This window comes from Eulemur rufifrons, chromosome 7 (genome assembly GCF_041146395.1).
Source record: "Eulemur rufifrons isolate Redbay chromosome 7, OSU_ERuf_1, whole genome shotgun sequence".
Taxonomy (NCBI): domain Eukaryota; kingdom Metazoa; phylum Chordata; class Mammalia; order Primates; family Lemuridae; genus Eulemur; species Eulemur rufifrons.
Window position 1 is genome coordinate 111,271,815 of NC_090989.1, and position 24,677 is coordinate 111,296,491.

The following is a 24,677-nucleotide window of genomic DNA, read 5'->3' on the forward strand; positions in this document are numbered from 1 at the left end:
TAGACAACCTATTAATATCAGGTCTTCTTTTTCAGAACTATTTAAATGATGAACCAAAAAAGTAAGTAATTTGCTTGTGTTTAATTTCCTTCCTATAATATTAAATCTGTTATTAACTTGTTCTTTGTCATTTTTTTTAGTTTATGAAAGAATATTATTTGTATCTGTGTTTCCCCATTGTAAATCCCAATTTCAGCACTTCTAAAAACTTTGTAAGATATAAATGAGACCATGGAACTCACTCTTCTGCTTAAAATCCACCAGTGCTTGCCAATCACACTTGGAACAAAATACGAACTTCTTACTAAGGGCTTCCCTAGATGAACTGCTTCCTGTTGCTTTACTGACAGTCATTCCTAGTCTTTCTGTCTCTTATGACATTCTTCTTTCACAAGCATGCCAAATTCATTCCAAAATCAGGATTCTTACATTTGTTTTTCCTTCCTCTTGGAGCATCTCTCAACAGATCTTCACATAAAGCTTTCCTCTTCTCATCTTTTAGATTTCAGCATAAATTATATCAATCTAAAGTAACTGCCTTGTACTCTTCCCTTTCCCTCATATATTTTCTCCATTACAACAATACAAAAATCTTTTTATAAAATTTATTTTCTGTCTCTCAGAAGTTGACTGTAAGTTCTCTGAGAGCAGATTGCCTTTTACATAGCTGTATCCTCTGATTCTACAATGGATCCAGTCACATTATAGATCATTTGTGTATATTTATTCATTGTGGAAGGAATAAATGAAAAAACTGTATTTAAAGTCATTTGTATGTGGTTTAATCTGTTTGCTAAGTCTTAGTTTTTAATGGTATATGAGCCTGTCATTAGTGTTCCAATTAAAGGTAATGCCTATTATAAGTATTAAATTTTTCATGGCTTTTAGTGTTAAAATATTGTGGAACACAGTCTCTTGACATTATATTCCGTTTCTATGGAACCACTACTCTGGACTATACGAATAAGTTCACAAAGTTTAACTGCAATACACATTTACAAGGAACATAAAAATTACATTTATTAAATTTCTCCCTCTATTGTGCTTAATAAGTAATTTTTACTGTTATAACTTTTGCTTTCCTTGTTTCTCAAATTATACATTCCAGAGAGCTGAGAATGCTAAATTGTAAAATTTAATTTTGTAACCTAAATATCATAATCAGTGTTTTAAGAAAAATATTGAGAGGAACTTAAGACACCATGGATTAAAGCTCCAGGCAAACTGTTAACCCAGACAAATATCTGGAACCTATAAGAAGAAATGACATGGTTTTACCATTGTACTAGGGTTTCTGAACTGTGGAACTATAATATTTTGGGCTGGACAGTTCCTTGTTTTCAGGGGAATGTTCTGGGCATTTTAGGATGTTAGGCAGCATCCCTGGCTTCTACCTAACAGATGCCATTATTGTCCTCCCCTCCAGTTGTGACTAAGAAATGAATCTCTAGACCTTGTCAATTAGTTCTTTGGGATGGGGGGCGGCAAAACCTCCCCTACTTCTGTATATATAGGAGGCTCCATTTATTAGAATTCCAGAGTTATCAATTTTCCCAGGTGCCTTGGCCCTAAAAATGTGGCTCAAAGCCTTTATTTTGGGCCCTCTACCTCATGCCATCTCTCTTTTCCATGAAGGCATGCCAGAATCTTTATGTAGGTGACTCTAGATTATGGTTGGTTTACTGTCATTTTCTCAGGTATTAAAGCATTTTGAATGGTGAGGTTTAAGTCTGTGGGTGAACTCTATTCACAGCCCACTACCCTCAAAATGGAAGTAGATAGGAAACTGTGGATATTTCATTGAAAAGTCTTTGAAGATAAAAGCACACGTTAAGCTTCACAAATGCAGGATTTCTGACCTGAGAAGTCAGTTTGTAGATGGCTAGGGTAATCCTAAAAGGGTTGGTGATTTTTTCTGTGCAGTAACAAATTATTTTACCTGTTGCTATTTCAGGGCTCCCAGGACATACTGGATACCCTAAGCCCCAGGCTGGCTACCCAGTCCCACCAGCTGGCTACCCAGTCCCACCAGCTGGCTACCCAGTCCCACCAGCTGGCTACCCAGTCCCACCGCCTGGCTATTCACATGCTGGCCCAGCTGGCTTTGCTGTTCAGAATCAGCTTGTACATAATCAGCCAGGTGGACCTGCAGGGGTACCATGGATGCCAGCACCACCACGTCCATTAAACTGTCCACCTGGATTGGAATATTTAAGTCAGGTAATCTTAAATACATAAAATATTCATAAAAAAACAAAACTGTGCTTCCAGTTTACTTACCAGATGAATTATAGTTAAGTAATTACTTATTTACTTACCATTATTAAGTAATTAAAGTCAGAAATGGTAAACAACATGTTCTGTTAACAGATCCTTAATTCTTCTGGGTTAAGTTCATTTTTAAGCAAAATATAAATGTCATAGGTAATTGTTTTCTATGATCTTGAATATAATGTGTTAATAGTCAAAAGCAAATGTCTATTAAGCACAATTTTCTAGACTTTGTCCTAGAAAGCATGATACATGTATTAATTCCCTTAATGGTTATAGAATCTCTATGATACATGGGTGCTATAATTATCACCATTTTACACAAGAAGAAACTGAGGTCCGGAGAAGTTGTATATCTTGCTCAATGATAAAAACCTAAGGAAGTAGAGCTGGCTTTTTAATCCTGGTACCTTTATTCTGGATTTTGTGCTTTTAAATTTCAATATTGAGGCCGGGCGCGGTGGCTCACGCCTGTAATCCTAGCACTCTGGGAGGCCGAGGTGGGCGGATCGTTTGAGCTCAGGAGTTCGAGACCAGCCTGAGCAAGAGCGAGACCCCATCTCTACTAAAAATAGAAAGAAATTATATGGACAGCTAAAAACATATATAGAAAAAAATTAGCCGGGCATGGTGGTGCATGCCTGTAGTCCCAGCTACTCGGGAGGCTGAGGCAGGAGGATTGCTTGAGCCCAGGAGTTTGAGGTTGCTGTGAGCTAGGCTGACGCCACGGCACTCACTCTAGCCTGGGAAACAGAGTGAGACTCTGTCTCAAAAAAAAAAAAAAAAAAAAAATTTCAATATTGAATAATTTCCTTGACGTGTGAAGGAAACTCTCAGTAAAACATAGAGTTCAGCTTTAGTATGTGGTACCCAAAAAAGAGTTAATATTTTGTGTGTCAGGTGACTAATATTTTTGTATAATTATTATTTTTTTTTTTTTTGAGACAGAGTCTCACTCTGTTGCCCAGGCTAGAGTGAGTGCCGTGGCGTCGGCCTAGCTCACAGCAATCTCAAACTCCTGAGCTCAAGCGATCCTCCTGTCTCAGCCTCCCGAGTAGCTGGGACTACAGGCATGCACCACCATGCCCGGCTAATTTTTTCATATATATTTTTAGCTGTCCATATAATTTCTTTCTATTTTTAGTAGAGATGGGGTCTCGCTCTTGCTCAGGCTGGTCTCGAACTCCTGAGCTCAAACGATCCGCCCACCTCGGCTTCCCAGAGTGCTAGGATTACAGGCGTGAGCCACCACGCCCGGCCAGTATAATTATTAAAATTACATTTTTATGACATTACTTCTGTTCTTTGGAAGATTCAGTTTTACAAATGTCACCAATAAGGGGAAAAGAAGTCCTGGATTTTGCTATACTACATGATAGACTTCCTCAGCAATGTGAGGTTTAATATTTGGTTTGTGTTAGAGATCAGATAAGTAAAATAGGAATATAAAGTTTTTGTGGGTCCAATCTATGAACAAACATTTTTATGATGTTCAACTTGTTTTCAGTCAATGAATTCTCTCTCCTACACTCTCTCTAACTTAATTTCCCACAGTGCACCTGGGCAGTGTACACTATAAGAATATTTAGTAGTCCATATTTTTCTAAGAAATGCCCTAAATAGGTATTTTAAAAAATCAGGGTCTCAAAAAATATGTCAAAGAAGTTATTAGCACACAAATGATGATATTAAGTACACTTGAAAAGAATAATTTTCAGACTTGCAGAAGTGGTAAAATGGAGTAAAAAATATCTCTATACATCATAAGCCTCATTTAGAAGGAACATTATCTTCTGATTTTTAAAGAGATTTCAGTATAAGTGGATTGACCTAAATTTTCCCACTTTAATAGTGAATGCTCTCAGTAGACATATAGTATTTTTAATTAAAAATATGTTAACTGTAGTTTAACACTAAAAAGTAATATAAACTATTATTAAAATTTAATAATTATAATTGATGATAATTCAATACATGTAGTATTAAACAAAAACATGAATATTAATTTGGTTGGCTAAAAAACGTTTAACATACAATTTAATTTTCTTCTTACTATGATAGATAGATCTGATACTGATTCATCAGCAAATTGAGCTTACAGAAGGTATGTGTTCATTGTATTGACCTTATTTCTAGAAATAAAAGAGATTTAAACAGATAAAGACACATCAAATACCACAAATATAACACACTGAGTGATGTGCTGTGGTAAATCTGATTACTTACAAATGTCTTTCTTCACAGTAATGACATCAGCAGTTCATTTCTGAAAATTAGAAATCAAATGGTAAAATACAGTTGGCCCTCCTTCTCCTGGTGTTCTATAGGGAAGGATTCAATCAACCATGGATCACCTATGTTAAAACAAAATTGCATCTGTACTGAACATGTGCAGACTTTTTTCTTGTCTTTATTCCCTCAAATAATCCAAATATAACAATTATTTACATTGTATTTGGTATCGTTACTAAAAATTTGGTACTTGTCCCTGTGGCCAAACGAAGAATGAGGACATGTGGTTTGAGGAAAAGGAAAGAAAATTTTATTAATTTGCTGGCAAATGAGGAGGACAGCAGATTCTCATCTTAAAGAGCCATCACCCTCTTTTTAAGCAGAAACACAGAGCTTTTAAAGGTGTTTTCAGCTTTGAGCTATTGCTATTTAACTCCTGTGAAGATAATCTCCTGATCCCTGACAATTTTGTTGAACCATCTCCTGTAGTTTAAGGTGCTAGAAAACAAAGAACATTCCTTTGTTCCTCTGATTACTGGCCTCAGGCAAGAATGCAGGTTTTAATTCCCAAAGAGGGTGAAGGATTTTAAAGAAACAACTCATAAAACATCTTGCCCTTTTTCAGACCCTTACTTCTGTTACAGTATTATAAGTCATCTAGAGATGATTTAAAGTGTACAGGAGGATGTACACAAAGTATATGCAAATACTATGCCATTTTATATTAGGGACTTGAGCATCCTGGGATTTTGGAATCTACAGGAGGTTCTGTAACCAATCTCCCACGGACACTGAGGAATGGCTGCATTATGATGATGGACATCTTTCCGTATGTTATGATGCTGACTTAGAAGGAATACAATCAAGACTTCTTACATTTGCTTCTCTCTCTATAAGTCACTGTAAGTGATTTAATCACTTTACCTGACTTCTACCACTTCAGTTCTTTTCTCTCCAATTTGTGATCACCTTGAAAATGGCACAGAATCACATGTAATAGTTGAGTTACCTTAGTACATTTACAAAGCAAGTGAACTTTTTGAATTTGGATGGGAATGTTTTGGAAAATTATTGTTCATGCCTAGAGTTTCTTTTGGAAGTCCAGATGAGCTATATAAAAACTTTGTTCCATGGGCTGTAGATTACCAGTTTGGATGCAGGGAGTGTTGAAGGATGAAGGATGCAGACTTGGCTTCCTAGAAGAGCACTGCAACTCTTGCTGAAAGCCTGGATACTACCAGATGCTTTCCTGGGTCCAGTGTTCCCTAGCTGCAAAAATAAACTTAGGAAAGCACTAAATGATTCAGAATAGCTGCTAGGGGAATGAGACCCCGGGTAGATTTATGAACCACTGTCTCTTCTTTCTAGATATAATTAAGATATTCCTGCTAGGTATAATGAAAACTGCTGATTTTTAGAATATATCTGTTAAATCCATTTTCACCTATATGTAGTTTCTTTCACTGGTAGAAATTAGAACATGATTGTACAAGCAGAGAAATAGATTATGTTAAAATATATTGTCAATGGATAAGAAGCCAAATTCTGTAGAATAATTTGAAGAGGTTTATTCTGAGCCACATTTGAGGACCATGTCTTGGAGCCATGCTCAAGAAGCCTTGAGCAAGTGGACTCGCTGTGGTTGGGCTACAGTTTGGTTTTATACGTTTCAGGGAGACAGGAATTACACGTAAAGTCATAAATCAGTACATGGAAGACATACATTGGTTTGTCCTGAAAAGGGGGGGCATCTCAAAGTGGGGACTTACAGGTTATAGGTGGGTTTAAAGACTCTTTGATTTGTAATTGGCTAAAGAAATGAAGCTTTGTTTAAAAGCTTGGAATGTTTTAAGTTAAGATAAGGAAGTCTGTTAACCAAGGACAAGCCATGGCCATATACCAAGACTTAAGTGATTTGTTACATAAATTGAGGACCTGCAGGTGTGGTTTAAGCTTTGTCTTGTAAAGCCTTAGGCCTGTTAATGAATTACCAAGAATATCTTCAGGAAGGGAAGAGAGCATAATGAGGCATGTTTGACCTCCTTCTCATGGCCAGCAACTCAGCTTTAGAATATTTCTTGTGTCCCCTTGGCCAAGAGGTGGTCCATTCAGTTAGCTGGGAAGGGCTTATTATTTTATTTTAGTTCACAATGTGATTGTCACCTATTACATTTAAATTGCTTATAATGTACATTATTAGATATTTATAATGTCTTGATTTTGTGTAGTTTCTCTAAACTAAATTTTCTCTGGAAAGGAGCATTTTTTTTTGTTAATTTTTATACTAAATTATTTAAAATACTTTATTATATGTTATCCATTATTGAGATTTTAAAATCCAAAAGACCAGATACTAAATATTATATAGCACTCCATTTATATTTTTTAGACTTATAAGTTTTAGGTATTTGTGCAATATATGTGTTTCATTGTGAAATGGAAAAGTTAGCACTTTTTAATTCTTGAGTTTTTAAGTGGTCTTCAATTTTCTTGTTTTCTTTTTTTTCCTCAAATTGAAAGTTTATATTATTTTTTAACATTATGAGTAATACGAAAAGATAAAGATTATTCTGTCTATTTTTAGCATATGGGACTAGGACAAGCACTTATACCTTCCCCCAGTTGGAAAATTAATAGATGCTAAAGATATAACCGTAGAATTCTTTTGTTTGTTTTTATTTTTCAAGTAATGGTAAAGAAACTTTGAAATTGTATAAGCCCAATGATCTCATTTTGCAGACAAATAAATTTAAGATTTTCAATATTAAGCTATATAATTAATTAGATGGATAATAGATGCCCTCTCCAGAATTAATTTCATTTTTTTAATTAGTTTTAAAATATTTTCACAAACATTTGGCTGTGGCAGATATTGAAGTCAAGTATAGTTCCTATAAAAGCAGAGTCCAGGCCCTGTTTGAGTCCCACTGGAGACATTTAAGAGAGTTTGTGATGATATAACTTGTCGTTAACTTAAACAGTAAGTAACAACATGTAACACAGGGAATACCTTGGAAAAAAAAAAAACACACAAAAATGTTTTCTGTCTCTTTGAATCTTCTCCCACTCATTTTGGGAACTGGAGCCTGCATCCTCAGGCCAGTGGTCAAGTGAGGCAAAGGAGTATCTTTGTTCTTTGCACTGCAGGGAATGGCCTAGCAGAGCCATCCTGGCAAAGGTCCAGGTGGTAGAGTTCCCAGCAGATTCTGGAGATAAAAGGATCAGGGCCATCAGCTATAGTTGAACAGCAATTGCCTGAAGCTGAATGGCTTCCTTCTAAAAGCTCTGTATTTCTGCTTATTATTAGGATAATGGCATCATAGACGGTAGTCTCCATCTTCCTCATTTGCCAGCAAATTAATGAACTTCTCTTTCTTTCTCCTCAAACTGGTTATTCTTGTTCTGATGTGGCTTCGAGGACAGGTGCTGAGCTTTCAGTAACAAGAAAACAAGAGTCACACTCAACTGAGGTTTATTAAGCCAAGATTTTAAGCAGGCGCCTGGGAAAAGCACAGCCCACAAAGTCTCTGTTGTGGACTGGGCTCTCCTCAGAAGGTTTTGAGAATTTCACGTTTAAAGGAAAAAAAGGGTGCACAGAGAAAAGGTGAGGGGTGAAGGAGGTGAGCAGTGAGCCAGTTGATGGTACTGTTGTGAAGTTCTAGTTGGTACTCAGAAAATCTACATACTGTAAGGTGAACATTCAAAACAGGGGATGGAGGAAAGAGTCAATGCTGTGGTATTTTCAGGGTGGGTAGCAGAGTGACCATATCTCTTCCTTGGCTTACATCTGTGGAGACAAACTTGTAATCAACATTTAAGGGTTTATGCAGGCTACAGTCCTAAGGTTATAATTGGCATGCACTCATTTTATAGGGGCTATGTATCTTGAAGGGTATTTTAGGGCTGAAGGAAATAAAAAATATTTTACCCCAAAATACATTTCTTTGAGATATTTTGAGATGGTTATGGGCAAACGAATAATACTATAAGGCTGTCTGGAGCTGGGGGAGAAATTTGCTTCTGTAGATAATCTCTGTTAAATGCAGCCAGGCCCTGACTACTTGATCTGGGACAGGTTTGCTGAGAGTCTGACACCCTAAAAGGTCTGAACAAAAACATTTTCGTGAGGGCTGTTATCGTGAGGTTTATCTGCATAATAAGACCACCTTGCCAGCCAGGCATTCTTTCTGCCTTACATACCTTGTCCACCAAAAAGAAACCTTGTTTAGTCATTTTATAAGCCCTTTTGTCAGGTTTCAGTCTGAAATGATGGTTCTTAGTGCACTCATGGCTGAAGAATGACCAGACACACCAAAGTAAGGCAAACATGAAAATGAGGTTTATTGAGGAGAGAAAGATAGGATTATAGGGCAAAAACAAGATACAGGTTTACAGAGCATGATACATACACACATACGACCAGAGATTGTCACAGCAAAGGGAGAGCAAAATGAAGGTCACAAAAAAAGGGGTTTGGTTATGGTCTATATCTTGTTTTATAGTGTCTGGATTGGGACCTCCCTAGTGGCTCAGATGTCATCATGGAACCACTTTGACTGAAAAGTTGGGAGTTGCATTACTATGCATGCGATTTGTTCTAGGTCAAATTCTAGACTCTATGTTACCTATGCTGCTTGGCCATGGACTAAGAGAGTCCTCTGCATTCTTTTGCAGCTGGTGCACTGCATTCTGATTGGCAAATTCATAGGGTATTCCCTACTCCCTGAGGTATCATGGTAGTTCAGGGGAGGATTAGGGTGGAGCAGGACCAAGATGCGGGCAATAGCATCCACTTTTGTCCCTAGGAGACCTGGAATCCCTCGCTATCTACCTCTAACACTTTCATTTCTTAAAAAAAGATTCCTGTACCTCACTGGGGAGAGAATGGTAGTGCTTGTGCAACTCAGTTCTTAGGCTCAGTTCTCTCTTTTGCCAGAATGAATTTTGGGGCATCCTGAGATTTTTATTTTTCCTTTACATTGTGAAGGACATACCTGTATCATGCCCTTCTGTAAACAAATGAGACCATTCATTGTTCCTTCCTGGCTCTAAGCAAGGAGAGAATTCCAATGTTTGGATCAATACGCCAATCCCTTTGGTAAGATACCATGTGGGTGTCAAAATTAAACGTCCTTCTGTTTCCTTCATGAAGAGATTAACAAATCTAAGGTGCAGAGTTCACTGAAGGTGTCTGTGGTCTAGATATTGTATGAGTTGAAGGTCTAGTTACCAAATACCCCCTGTTCTTGTCTGATACCCATCTCCCACTTCTGCACTATTTCTGAGCTAAGCAGGGGTGCCCTGGGCCCAATGTGATATTCTAATTCACCTTCCATTTTCACTTTTTCCCTTAAAGTGCCATATTCAGAGTAAGCCCTCTTGTTGCCTTCATTCAAACACATTGTAAAAAATAAGACAAGTATGGCTTATGAAACAAAATCTCAAACCACTTTATTTAATGTATTTCATAGATCAAAAACATAGCACTCTTCTTATATTCCCCTCCATAATGGATGAAAATGTTATCAAAACTGCAAGGAGATTTCGTCCTAGGTCCAGTCACTTATTGCCCAAAGATCCAATTATTGAGACTAGGGAATTTTTAATATGAAAGATGTCTTGATTGGAGAACATAGAAACTGCTTCAAATCCATCTCCTCTACTAACAGAGATCATGGGCTTTTTAAGGAGGGGCCACATGCCTTGGGGCAGGTCCAGGGTGATGATGAATCTTGGCGTCAAAAAGTCTGCTCTGGAGCCTTCAGAATCTCGACTCCTTTGGCTTGCAGAAAATCCATCATTTCTGGGAAACAACTCAAAAGGTCAAGTAGTTAGTTAAGGGAGAGGATTATAAAAAACATATAGGGGTCATTGAAATTTGTTCATGGAGCCAGTTATAAAAATTCTACCAGATAAGTGGACATTTTGTCCATACACCTAGCACCAATGTTTCGACCTGTAGCATCTCCCCAACTTTAGCAGCAATATCTCCCTTTCTGACAGAAGTCTATGGAATTAGGAAGATATGACTTGTTTTCTTTTCCGTGTCTCAAGTAAGAACTCCTAATTTGTTGATACCTTAATAGATTCTCCTCCTTTGCTTTTGCTTTTTTTTTTTTTCTGGTCTGGATCATCTCTAAACACCTTTCTTTTTCCTTCTTCCTGTGCTGATATTCCTATGATGATATTTCAAAATATCATCTAAATCTGATATAGCTAGATATTATAGTATCCTTAGAACAGAGTTAATGTTTTTTAGCATAGAGGTGACTAATTTCCTCTTTTTGTTTTTAGTCCTATTTGGTTTTGAAAGCAATAACACGTATGAAATCAAGAACAGGTTTGGACAGAGGATTTACATTGCAGCAGAAGATACTAATTTTTGTAACCGAAATTGCTGTGGGCCAGATAGACCTTTTACCTTGAACATTCTTGATAATATGTGTCGAGAAGTCATAACTCTGGAGAGACCACTAAGATGTTCCAGCTGTTATTGTCCCTGCTGCCTTCAGGAGGTCTGTGAGCAATTACCAGGGCACTATGTAAAGTAGTTCAGCAAGAATTTTCACCCTTTCATTGAATATATATAATCAATTGAGATTTAAAGGAAAGTGAATCAACAAGCCATACGTTTAGTTTCCTGAGTCAATTGTATAGGAAGGAAGGCAAGTGAACAATAGCTAATGGTTAGCCCCAAGTCCCTGAGTAGTCTTCCTCCTGGGGTTGAGCAACAGGTCTGAGAATTGTTGACATTCAGGAAAGGTCAGATAGAGCATCTCAGTCTAATCACTTACTGCAAATGACTATGAGAAACATGGCCAAAGCCAGCGGAGTTACACAGTTGAGAACATCCTAAAATACTCTTCTAGGAGCACACAGACAGAAGAATGAGGGAAAGAACAGATGTGTTCACCTCACAATTTTGGCCAAGCTACTAAGCCATAAACCTAGGAAAATCCCTCTCCAAAAAATTGCATCTCCTGTGTTTTTCATTTCTCATTTTTCAAATAAAAACTTATATTATGTGTGTCATCTGTAATAGGGATACTTGAGGTGAGAGTATCTTGATCTCTGTAAAGACCAGCTGCTTCTGTTTCATATTATTTGGCAGCCTAGAGAATATGGCTTTCAGAGGAGACACCAAAGCACAGAGACTTTATAGGAAAGTTGGCTTTGCCTGGATCCCATTGGCTGGAGTCTAGCTGTGCCTGGGTAACTCAGTCATCCCATGCAGGTTCCTGTGACAGCATGACACAGATAGAGATACAGGCACATAGTTATTTATAGTCTAATACTGTACTTATTTTGAGAGGATAACTGAAGTTATTTATAACGAAATACTTTGTTTTCCGTTTAGGTTAGGTATTATTTTATAGTCATAAAAATACCTGAGGAAAAACTGAGATTTTGATGGGAAATTCTCTGCAACTTGAATGCCATATTAACATACATTACACTATTTAGTCTTTAATAGAGGTCCTAGGAAGTCCTCATTTACAGATGAACATACCTAGACACTCTCAAAGTTTCACAGCTAATAAATAGCAGAGCCCAGATTTCGGGCCCGTATTCTTTTTGTTATAGCACCATTGGCACTCGTATGTAAGAACTGTACCAGTGGTCAGTGCTCTCTTCATGTATATAAACCACTGTTTTTAAAGGAGTTTAAGAAAACAGTTTCTTAGTAATTTAGATGTGTAAGGATGTGTTGTGAATTAAGTGGCATTTAGAACAATGTCTGGCATTTAGAAGGTGCTCAATAAATGAGAGCTATTATTGGACATTTTTATTATGATGATTATTCCATTTACATATATTCTTTTGTTTTTGTAGATAGAAATCCAAGCTCCTCCTGGTGTACCAATAGGTTATGTTACTCAGATCTGGCATCCATATCTGCCAAAGTTTGCAATTCAAAATGAGAAAAGAGAGGATGTACTAAAAATTACTGGTCCATGTTTTGTGTGCAGCTGTACTGGAGATATTGATTTTAAGGTAAAAAATGTCATAATGTTTATAGGATTTGCCTTCCTAATGTTAGTAAAATATAATTTTTCAAGATGTTACAGATGCATTAAATAAGTATTTGTATACTGATAGCTCAAGAGGGAGACAATATGCTCATATATTTGGTCAGAGAGGTAGTAATTACACTGATTAAAGGTCAGTTTTGATTACGGTAAATGAGAAAAAAAGAAGCTGAGTTATGTCAAACAAAAATACGTAAAATATCTAACACTTAAACATGGTGATTTCTGTATGGTGACACTGTATATTATCCATTTTAAATTGACCATTAAACTTGTCATCTAAGTGATTGCCAAAGCCTGGATCCTTTCTTAATCTGAAATACAGGCTGCCAGTGTTGTAGGCCACATTCAGAAGGTCTCACATCTTTGATTTCCTACAAAAAGCCCAATTATGCAAAGATAGTTTTGAGAAAGTTTGTATAATTTATATACCCAATTATGCTGCTCTGTGTTCTCTCCTTTGTCCCTCTATTAAATTAGGTCATTGGAAACCATACTATGTCTGTATGTTTAATTTATGGAGGAATTTCATTATAGCAGTTCTCCAACAGATGGCCTAGCCTTATAATCCAAACTCTGGAGATTTTATATTTAATCTTGATTTTTTGATTCTCTTGGAAATCTAGTAAATCTGATAAACTAGTCTCACAATTTCACAGAATGGGGAAAAAATTACCCTAACGCTGAGCAGGGCTATACCCTTATGATAAGATGTGGGAACTCTGGCAGTATCCCCCCACATCTTCCCCAAATTTTGCACCATACAGCTTCATTCTGTTATATCATCTGTCTGCCTTTTCTAATCATACGGTTTTCAATTTCTTTGTTAGAATCTAGTTATACAAAGATGACTCCTTCTCCTTATTGACTTTATAATCTAATGATAGAAAAGGGCAATTCTAAGAAAACACATGTGATGTAGGGACTTTAAAAAGGCTCTTATAAAGAGATACATATTATGTCATGCCTGTGTGTGTGTGGGTATATGTGAAGTGTGTGTGTGTGTACGTACTGTGTTTGTATAAAGAGTTTATACTGGGATATATGTAAAAATAGTTCTCCTTGCATGCCTGTCAAAAATCCAGACAAGCTCCTTCCATTGCAGGGCTCCTAAGCAGGTCTTTTCCGCAGCCTGCAGGCACCTCGCCTCCATCCGCTGTCACATCCTGCTACCTGGACAAAGTGCTGCTGCTGTCAGGGACCCGCTGCCCTGGCCTCAGAGGCTGCCAACTTGGCCAGGCTGCTGGGCTGGGCCCACCAGCTGCCCATTGTTTACTGTAGCCAGTATTCACACCAGACACCAGTCACCACTATGGCAAGGCAGGAGATGGCCCTAACTTCTTCAAGATAGTGAAGGACTTATTTGCCCGTGGTGCCATCATCTTGGAGAACAAGCTGATGAAAGACCTGAGGACCCAGAAGAATGGGCAGGAGAAATGAACCTTGTGTGCGGCATTCTGCAGATCACCAAACCATGTGACCATGTGCTGAGCCTCCCCATCCCATCCAGCACAATGACAGCTCCTGGGAGGTCATCCAGGGCTATGGGGCCCAGCAAAATCAGCATTGCATGCCCTGCACTGATGTGAGTGTAGATGAAGTAAAGGCTTTGGGTTCTCTGATGACATATAAGTATGCAGTGGTTAATGTGTCATTTGGGGGCGCTAAAGCTAGTATTAAGAAGATGAAGCCCAAAAACTGTACCGATAATGCAAGGAGATTCACCATGAAGCTAGAAACAAGAATTTTATTGGTCCTGATATTAATGTGCCTGCCCTGGACATGTGCGTGGGTGGGCAGGAGATGTCCTGCATTGCTGACACTTATGCCAGCACCATAGGGCACTTGATATTAGTGCACATAACTGTGTTACTGGTAAACCCCTCAGTCAAGGAAGCATCTATGGACCATCTCTGCTACTGGCTGTGATGTTTTCCATAGGACTGAAAAATTCATCAATGAAACTTCTTACATGAGCTTTTTAGGAATGACATCAGGGTCTGAGGATAAGGCAATTTTTGTTCAGGGATTTGGTTGGTGTTGGTCAATCTCATGGGAGTGTATGGAATTCGGATGATTGGACTCAAAGGAATTGGAAGACTACAAATTGACATGAATAAAGTCTGGGCTTCTCCAAGGCAAAGCCCTATGAATGAAATGTTCTCAAAACTGCAAGGGTATTTTGGCCTAGGTCCAGTTGCTTGCCTCACAAAGATCCAGTTATTGAGACAAGGACCATATCCAAGGAGGAAGGGAATTTTTAACATGAAAGACATCTTGTCATGAGAACTGAGAAGCTTCCTCAAATCCATCTCTCTGACTAATGGAGATCATGGGCTTTTTAGGGTGGGGCCATGTGGCTTGGGGCAGGTCTAAGGGGATGGCGACTTTTGGTGTCTGGAAGTCTGCACTGAGGCCTTCAAAATCTCAACTCCTTTGTCTTGTAGAAAATTCACCATTTCTGGGAAATAACTCAAAAGGTCTAATAGTTAGTTAAGGGAGAGGATTGTAAAAAACCATATAGGGGTCATTGAAATTTGTACATGGAGCTGGTTATAGAAGGATCTTGGAGGCTGACTGTGACATACTGATTTTTGCTGCCAGCGAGAAGCACTTGACCAAATCCAGTACACTCAGAGTCAAATCCAAGATCATCGCTGAAGGTGCCATAGGCCAACAGCAGAATTAAGTCTGCAGGCATGCAGAATGCAAGAGTAGTGGAAGCTTGGTAGTTTCCATCTAAATTTCAGAGGATGTTTGAGAAAGCCTGGGTGTCCAGGCAGAGGCCTCCCCCAGAGAAACTCTGCCAGGGCAGTGCCAAATGTGGTGTTGGAGCCTCCACCCAGAGTCGCCACTGGGGCACTGCCTAGACGATATATGGGAATGGGAGGGGACCACCACCCTCCAGACCCTAGAATGGTAGAGCCACCAGCAGCTTGAAGGCTCAGCCTAAAAAAGCCACAGGTGCCAGACTCCAGCCCATTTGAACAGCCATGTGGGTTGTGCCCAGCAAAGCCACAGGGGCGGGGCTTGCCCAGGGCTTCAAGGCCTACCCCTCACACCAGTGCACCCAGGAGGCAGGACATGGAGTCAAAGGAGATTATTGTGGAGCTCTAACATTTAAAGCCTGCCCTGCTGGGCGGGGCCAGGTGAGGGAAACATGTTCAGTCTACCTGTTTAGTCAAAAGATAAGGAAATTTTGCCCTTCTTTCTTCTCACCAGCTAAACAGTTGTCAGGGGTTGTCATGAACATGTATACTTGTATCATTATTCCAAACTTCTGTTGAGTACAAAGAACACGAGGCAGTGTGTGTTTATTTTGCAGCTATTTTTTCTGCACCTGTGCTGTAGGTAAATCCCATCCTTCTGCAATTCTTTTATCAGAGAAAGTAAAAGTTGAGTATGAGGAACCTGGAAATGTTTTCACAAACAGTATTTGCCATTGACACCTTGACATTGGTCCTCTTTTTCAAAAGGAAAATTTAATATTCCTCCTCTATATTGGAATAATAGAAGCCAGGAACTCCTGCTGATTCTAGCAATTATCCCTGGAAACTCTAATGGCCAAGAATGTTGGTGCTTGTTTTTAGTGGCATCTAACTTTTGCATTCAATGTTGCCCTGACTCTTGTATATACCAAGAGTTAAATGATTTGAGAATATTGGTATTAAGATCTACAAGTTCAAAAAATCATTTGAAAATGTGTCTACAAAAGGATAAATACTATATGATTCCACTTATATGAGACACCTAGAGTAGGCAAATTCATGGAGACAGAAAGTAGAGTGGAGGTTGCCAGGGACTGGGAGACGGGGAGATTGGAGAGTTAATATTCAATCAGGACAGAGTTCTAGTTTGGGAAGATGGCAAAGTTCTGGAGATGGGTGGTGGCACAACAATGTAAATATATGTAATGCCACTGAATTTACACCTAAAAATGGATAAAATGCTAAATCTTATGTGCATATTACTACAATTTAAAAAAACCTCTCATTGTTGAATCTGCCTCAATACACAAAGTCTTAACTAGCCAATGGAATTGGACAGCGCTGCCTTTCCACTTTGTGGTAGGCTGAGTAATGGCCTATAAAAGCATACGGGTCCTTATACCTGGAACCTATGACTGTCACCATATATGGCAGAATGGATTTAGCAGATATGATTAAGGATCTTGAAATGGGAAGATAATCCTGGATTATCTATAGGGCCCTAAATATAATCACAAGTGTCCTTATAAGAGAGGCCAGACAGTGGTGTGCTCCTGTAGTCCCAGCTACTGGGAGGCTGAGGCTGGGGGAATGCTTGAGGCCAGGAGTTCAAGACTTAACCTAAAAGACAAAATAATCATAATGGACAAGAGCACAGACTCTGTAGCCAGAATATCTGGGTTTCAAACCCACCCCTATGACTTCTTACCCATGTGACCTTGGACAAATCACTTAACCTCTTTGCTTGATTTTTTTATATGAAAATTGGTTATTATTATAGTACATATCTTGCAAGGTTGTTATGAGGTTTAAATTACTTAATGATAAAGCCTTTATATGTAATGCATATACTAAATTTTATATAAATGTTAAATTTGTAATTAAAAAATACCTTTTTAGCAACCTTTGTACCATCATATGTTCTGAATTATATAGACTTTTTAGTATTTTACACTTTATTATAGTATATTCTTTTATTTATTTATCTTTTTTTCAGGAAATTATGGGGGTACAAACATTTTGATACATAGGTTCTTTGTGCTACTGCTCTATTTGAATTTTTTGCATTTATATTTACATTGTGAGTGAGTCTGTAGTTTTCATTTTAGAATATTTTTACCAATTATTGGTATCAAATTTATAGATTTATAAATTTGGTACTAATATAATACACCATGATTCTTTTTTACTCACACTTCCGATACCAAATATGTGGATTGTTTTGCCCACATTAACTAATTCTCCAACTCTCCAGACACCAAGTGGGTGTTCTACAACTCAATTCAATTCTGACACCCCTAGAGTTAATGCACACCCCATAGTTTATGCTCTCAGTCCCATAAAACTGTCCCCTATTTCAGGACCTTCTGTACTTTTGACCAAGTGGCTAAAAATTGGGGTTCTTACAATAGTTTGATAATTTGCTACAACGGCTTACAAAATTTAGATGTACACTTTAATTATGTTTGTTCGTTTATTATAAAAGATACAGATGAATAACCAGATGAGAGGTAAATAGAGTGAGTTCTGGAAGGGTCCTAAGCACAGGAGCTTCTGTCCCATGGAGTTGGGTTAAGCCACCCTCATGGAACATATATATGTTCACCAATCCAGAAAATCTCCAGACCTGTTCTTTAGAGTTTGTAGGAAGTTTCATTATGTAGGCATGTTTGATTAAACCATTGGCCATTGATGAGTAACCCAATATCCAACCTCACTCTTATCCCTGGAGGTTGGAGTTGAGACTGAAAGATCCAACCCTCTAACCATTATGTGGTTTTTCTGGTGTCCACTCCCCCTTACTAAAACTGTCAGGAGCCCCCAACCAGCAGGCATCTCAATATACAAGATTTATCGTGCAGAAGGGTCCAAGGATTTTGAAAATGTGTGGAAGGAACCTGGGAGAAAGACCAAATATTAAAAAAAGACTTTCCTATCACTCAGAAAGCTAGAGGGGTTTTAGAAGCCCTATGCCAGGGAGCAGGGACAAAAGCTAAATATGTATTTCTTATTGTGTCACAAATACCAATTTATTATTTCCAGAAGTTTAAATCATTTTACTATAGAGATTTATTTTTGTTTTTAAAATGTTATCTAGAATTTAGCTAAAAATTATCTAGACCTTATAACTTTTCAGTTGTAGGTCATTATTTATATTTCTGATACTCCATAAAATATATTTTCTACTTCTTATATAAATTTAGGTGGATTTTTAAACTTCTGGCTGTAGGATCAAAATCTATTTAGTCTAGTGGTAAGTTTATGGTGGCTGATAAGTTATTGTCTGCATTTTTCATTCTTATAAATGTTTCAAAATTCTAATATTTTTTTTAAAAAAGTAAGCTTTTTATTATTAGCTTCAAATGCTTAGATAACAGCTATTGGCAGAAAAAGCACTAAGATGTGCAAGATGGGATTTCTGTTAATCTGTTTTGCCTCAATAGTGTTATATACAAAGAACCCCTAAAACTCAGTGGCTTAAAACAACCAGTATTTATTTTTGTGCTTATTGCTCTGCAAGTCAACTCTGTTTCAGTGGATATACCTAGACTCATTTAGAGGGCTTTGATTTAGGCTACAACTGGCTTCAGGTGAGATCTAGGTGTGTTTACCCCGAATTTGTAGCACAAGAGGCTACCTAAGTTTTGTTTTTCTAGGGGCTGTTTACCTGAGACCAAGAGCCAGACCAAACCATTTAGCCATGTTTAAGGTCACATCTACCAATATTCCATTGGTCAAACAAGCCACAAGCAAAGCTGAATTATGAAGGAACAGGGAAATATTTCAGATTACAAAGGAAGGGAGAATGAAATGAATATTTGATGAACAGTAATCCTTGCTATCACAGTTTCATGTTAGAAATTTATTTCAGGTTTTTTAAGAAGCCATCCACCAACACTCAAATAAAATGAATCCATTGTTTTTAGTTTCCCCACATTTATTTATTTGATGCCAACCTGAGGCAAGGACTTCAAAGAGTGTCACTAAGAAAAGTGGTACCTTGCTCATATTTGACAAAAATCTCCTTCCCTGGGTTGACATAACCCTTACATGTACATAGGATGGTGAATGTTGACTGTATTGAGCCCCTACCTGCCTGACTGGCTAGATGTTTTTGTCAGGGCACACTCTTTTCAATTCTGTATGATGACCCTCAGCTTTCCTCAGGCAGAATGTTTACTTTTTTTTTTTTTTTTTTTTTTTTACAAAAAGAGAAATTTTTTATATTGGAATTTTTCTTCACACATCTTTTCTTTTATTATGTTGTTATTCACACTCCAATAGTTATGCAGTCTTATCCTAACCCTTGACCTGGGGTATTCCATCAATTTACTTATTGTTTATTTTCATTCACTCTTAACAACCAATCTTTTCTTTCTAGGCTCTTAGCATTTTATGCTTTCCAAATGACAGTAGGTGATAATAAGCCTTCCTATCATACTTAAACTTTAAGCCTATGTAAATTATCTGTGTTGCTCTTAAAGGACATCTAATCGGAGTTGTGTTTATTACCATCCTGATGGCTTCCAGAAATTTTATCAAAGAACCATTTCATATGTGTATCCTTTTATACTTAAATTTTTTGGATCAATTAAATAATTTATTACTGTATTAATATAAAATAAAAATGTTAAATATGTAGTTATATATGGTGCATAATTTTAATATAATATTTGTTTCATTTTACTCCAACTTTGAAAGTACTTTTGTTATAGGTTTTCTAGAAATCTTTAAGAATTTTTGTTTGTTTGTTTTTGCACTTTAGATTAAATCTCTAGATGAACAAACTGTGGTTGGCAAGATTTCCAAGAACTGGACTGGGATTTTAAGAGAGGCATTTACAGATGCTGACAACTTTGCAATACAATTCCCTAGAGACCTTGATATTAAAATGAAAGCAGTGATGCTTGGTGCTTGTTTTCTTGTTGTAAGTCTATTCTTGCTAACCTTGGTTATAGATGGTATCTCTAATATCATTCTGAAATATCAGTAAATTTTACATTTTAAGATTACTTCCTATAGTTTATAGGTTTTATACAAGGATCCCATTTAATCCTAGCTCTGAAATTCTATTTGATCCTGACACTCTGGATTCACAGGTAACTAGTTCATATCTGAAGAGTCTATGCCCTTTCAAATGGCAAGAGAAAGACTATATGTTAAGGAGAGGCCCTGGTTTGGAGGATTTTTATTAAAAAATATCAAAGATTGTCCTTAAGAGAAGAATTTGAATCTAGGCTTACATGAAATAAAACTCATTGAAACACAGAGATTTCATCTTGACTCATTGCTAAATTAAATTATCTAATATAGAAATATAAACTGAGATAAAAGTATACATCCAATCAAGCCTTTAGCTCTAACTACCAATTTACAGGAGATACATGGGATAAAACTGTGATTCTGAACTTCACTGCACATTAGAATAACCTAGGGAGCTTTTGTTAATAAAATCCTCAAATACCAGGACATACCCCAGTTCAATTAAATCAGAAGTTCAGAATCAGAAGTTTGTATAGTGCCCCAGGTGATTCCAAAATGCAGCCAAAGTTGAGGGTTATGAGGACAGAGCAGTGGCTTTCAACCTTAGCTACACAATAGAAGCACCTGAGTAATTTTTCAAACTCCCCATGTCCAGATTGCACCCAAATCTATTAAATCAAAATCTCTGGAGATGGGAACAAGCTTTCTAGCTGTTTAGAGCTCCTAGATGATTTCAATACCACCAAGGTTTGGAAGCACTAGATGACTATCTTAAACATTGATTTGGGAATGCAGTCAGAAAAAAAAAATAGACGGTGAGAAAATATACAACCACCACCAAGACCCCCCAACAAACCAGTAGCGAGGAAAATAGAGACACACACACACACAGAGAGAGAGAGAGAGAGAGAGAGAGAAGGAGAAAGTGAGAGAGACTTGAGAGATTTCAACCTAATACAGTTCATGGACCATGTTTGGATATTGATTTGAGCAAACCAATGTAAAAAGACATTTACAAAACATTCAGGGAAATTTGAACATTGACTGGCTATTTGATGATATTAAAGACTTATTAATACTTTTAGATTTGATAATGATATTGTGGTTATTTAAGAGCAAAACAGTATCCAAATCTTTTAGAGGCACAGATTGAGGTATTTCAGTGGATTTGCTTTTAAATAATGTGGGTAAGAACAGGGAGGATCTAGGGCATGGTGTAAAAGATTAAACAAATAAAAGTTGAGCAGCCCAAATCCAAAAATCTGAAATACTCTAAATCCAAAACTTTTTGAGCACTGACATGATACTCAAAGAAAATGCTTACTGTACTATTTTGGGTTTCAGATTTAGAATGCTCATCTGGTTAGTATAAATGCACATATTCCAAAATCTGAAAAAGTCCAAAATTTGGGGCACTTCTAGTCCCAAGCATTTCACATAAGAGATTACTCAACCTAGATGGTCATGTCAATAATTATTGAACTAAGTGAAGGGTCACTGGGACTTTATTACTCTATTTTATCTAATTTGGGATCGGTGTAATATTTTCTGTAATAAAATGTTAAATATAACCACAGCTCTTATTGTAGTTTTAATTGACAAATAATAATTGTATATATTTATGGGGTACAATGTGATGTTTCAACATATGTATGCATTGTGAAATGATTCAGTCAAACTAATTAATATACTCATCACTTCACCTACTTATTTTCTCGTGATAAAAACATTTAAAATATATTCTTTTAGCACTTTTGATGTATGCATTATTACTAACTATAGTCACCATACTGTGCAATAGACCGTTAAAACTTATTCTTCCTAACTGAAACTTTGGAGCCTTGGAATAACATCTCCCCTCCCTCATTTGCAATGCCCCCCGCCCCCCTGCCCAACCATGGGCTCTGGTTACCACTATTCTACTCTCTACTTCTATGAATTTGACTTTTTTTAGATTCCATATATAAGTGAAATTGTCCAGTCTTGTTTCTGCTCCACTTATTTCATTTAGCTTAATGTCTCCCACGTTTATCCCTATTGTTAAAAATAACACAATTTTCTTTTTTACGGCTGTATAGTATTCCTTTGTGTAACATTGTGTATATATACCATATATTCTTTGTTTTCATTCATTGATGGGCACTTGAGGTTGTTTCCTTATCATGGCTACTATGAATAATGCTGCAGTGAATATGGGAGTGCAGATATCTCTTTGGTATACTGATTTAAATTTCTTTGGACATATACCCTGAAATAGGATTGCTACATTATATATTAATTCTTTTTTCAGTTTTGAGGAACCTCCACACTATTTTCCATAATGACTATATTAATTTATATTTCCACCAACAATGTACCAGGGTTCCCTTTTTTCCACATTCTTGCAAACATGTATCTTTCATCTTTTTGATAATGGCCATTATAACAAGTGTGAGGTGATACCTCATTGTGGTTTTAATTTGCATTTCCCTAATGAATAATGATGTTAAGCATTTTTTTCACATATCTATTGGCCATTCCTATGTCTTTTTTTGAGAAATGTCTGTTTATGTCCTTTGTCCATTTTTAAATTGGGTTATTTGTTTTCTTGCTATTGAGTTGTTTGGGTTCCTTATATATTTTGGATTTTAGCACCTTATCAGATATATGGTTTGTAAGTATTTTCTGCCGATGAACAGGCTGTCTCTTTACTTTGATAATTATTTCCTTTTCTGTGCAGAAGCTTGTTAGTTTGATGCAATTCCCTTTTTCTCTTTTTTATTTTGTTGCTGTGCTTTTGGGGTCATATCCAAGAAATCATTTCCTAGACCAATGTCATGGAGATTTTCCCCTATATTTTCTTTTAGTAGTTTTATAGTTTCAGGTCTTACATTTAAGTCTTTAATCCATTTTTATTGATTTTTGTATGTGATGTTAGATAAGGATTTACATTCCCTCTTCTAAATGTGGATGTCCAGTTTTCACAGCACCATTCATTGAAGAGGCTGTTCTTTCCCCATTGTGTGATATTAGTACCTTTGTCAAAAATCAATTGTCTGTAAATGTGTGGATTTATTTCTGGGCTTCCTATCCTCTTCCATTGGTCAGTATGTCTGTATTTATGACAATGCCCCAAGCTATTTTAGTACCTTTGTAATATATTTTGAAATCAGGTAATGTGTGATGCCTCCCTCTTTGTTCTTCTCACTCAAGATTGATTTGCCTATTCCAGGTCTTTTGTGATTCCTCACAAATTTTAGGATGTTTTTTCTATTTCTGTGAAAAACATCAGAATTTTGATAGGGCTTTCATTGAATCTGTATATCACTTTGGGTAGTATAGACATCTTAGCAATATTAATTCTTCTAGTCCATGAACAAAGGATATTTATTTGTGCCTTCAATTTCTTTCATCAATGTCTTACAGTTTCTAGTGTGCAAATGTTTCACCTTCTTGGTTAAATTTATTCATAAGTATTTTGTTCTTTTTGATGCTTTTATAAATGGGATAGTTTTCTTAATCTGTTCTAATAGAATTCCAGCAACAAGAAAAGTTATTTACTAAAGAAGAACTATAAAATGTTAAGGAAGAAAGATTGAAAGAGGAAGATTCCAAGGGGGATGAGAAAAAGTGGCATTTAGAGAAATTATCAGAGGATTAATTAAATCCATGCAGTGTCAATAAATGAATATAATTACAGGATTTAATTGCTACTAAAATAGAAAGCCGAAGATAGAGCTTATATAGCTGTGAACTTTTCTCACCTTTACTTGTTATAGTTAACTTTTCTTATTTAAAAAACATGTCACTGTGTTTCATCAGATATCTTAGCATTTCTACATCTGAAAATTAATCTCTGTTTTGTTGCTGAAAACTCATTTCTATATTTTTGTTTTTTTCCAGGACTACATGTTTTTTGAAAGCACTATAGGCAAAGGCCAGAATATAGGAGTGTGGTAGTGAATTAATGTAAGTTTCCTCAGAAAATTTGGAATGTGTTTATTGATTGGGATTATCTAAAAGGAAAACTCAGTGTTTTTTATTTTCTTTATTGAAATTACTTATACCTGTGTGAATTAAGCTGTGATGTCTGTAGCTCCAAGTGTGTTTTCACTTTTCAAATTATAGAGTTTGTTTTCCTTATCACTGGTTTATAAATGTTCATTGTATACTTGGGGGAAAGGAAATAGGAATTTTTTTATTTAGATCTGAAAATTCCTTTATAAAACTGCTTTGAATAATAGTCTGATTTTCTATTTTATAAGCAAAAAATAAAGCCTTGTTAAAGTAATTTAAGTATAATTATATTATATTATATTAAATACAATTATAATTTATTTTATATGTAAAATTAATATTGTATAAATATTATATACTGAGAAACTTAAAAATTAACATAATTTTCAGTTTCCTTTACCATGTTAAATATCAATATTCACACTTGCAAATAAAAGTAAATGTGTATCTTTTTTAA

The 24,677-nt window shown here is 36.5% G+C and overlaps 1 protein-coding gene and 1 pseudogene across 2 annotated transcripts; both read left to right on the forward strand.

The window, feature by feature from the left end:
• Nucleotides 1–223: 223 nt before the first annotated feature.
• Nucleotides 224–24,163, forward strand: LOC138386608 (phospholipid scramblase 1-like). 2 transcript variants are annotated; one of them, XM_069473129.1, is made up of 7 exons: nucleotides 224–263; nucleotides 1,955–2,220; nucleotides 4,333–4,375; nucleotides 10,798–11,018; nucleotides 12,337–12,498; nucleotides 20,007–20,168; nucleotides 24,107–24,163. In XM_069473129.1, the coding sequence occupies exons 1-7, from the start codon at nucleotides 224–226 to the stop codon at nucleotides 24,161–24,163; spliced, it is 951 nt and encodes a 316-aa protein (XP_069329230.1). The 2 variants fall into 2 exon arrangements, with proteins under 2 accessions (XP_069329230.1, XP_069329231.1); XM_069473130.1 differs by lacking the exon at nucleotides 224–263 and having other exon boundaries at nucleotides 1,966–2,064; nucleotides 2,116–2,220.
• LOC138387748 (glutamate dehydrogenase 1, mitochondrial-like) lies at nucleotides 14,117–15,222 on the forward strand (annotated as a pseudogene).
• Nucleotides 24,164–24,677: the final 514 nt, after the last annotated feature.

Excerpts from the sequence above, each read along its gene's own strand:
- LOC138386608 (XM_069473129.1), top strand. The coding sequence starts at position 224 with ATGAGACCATGGAACTCACTCTTCTGCTTAAAATCCACCA. Across the intron at positions 2,221-4,332 it reads GATTGGAATATTTAAGTCAG|ATAGATCTGATACTGATTCA; the intron begins GTAATCTTAAAT and ends TTACTATGATAG. Across the intron at positions 4,376-10,797 it reads GCAAATTGAGCTTACAGAAG|TCCTATTTGGTTTTGAAAGC; the intron begins GTATGTGTTCAT and ends TTTTGTTTTTAG.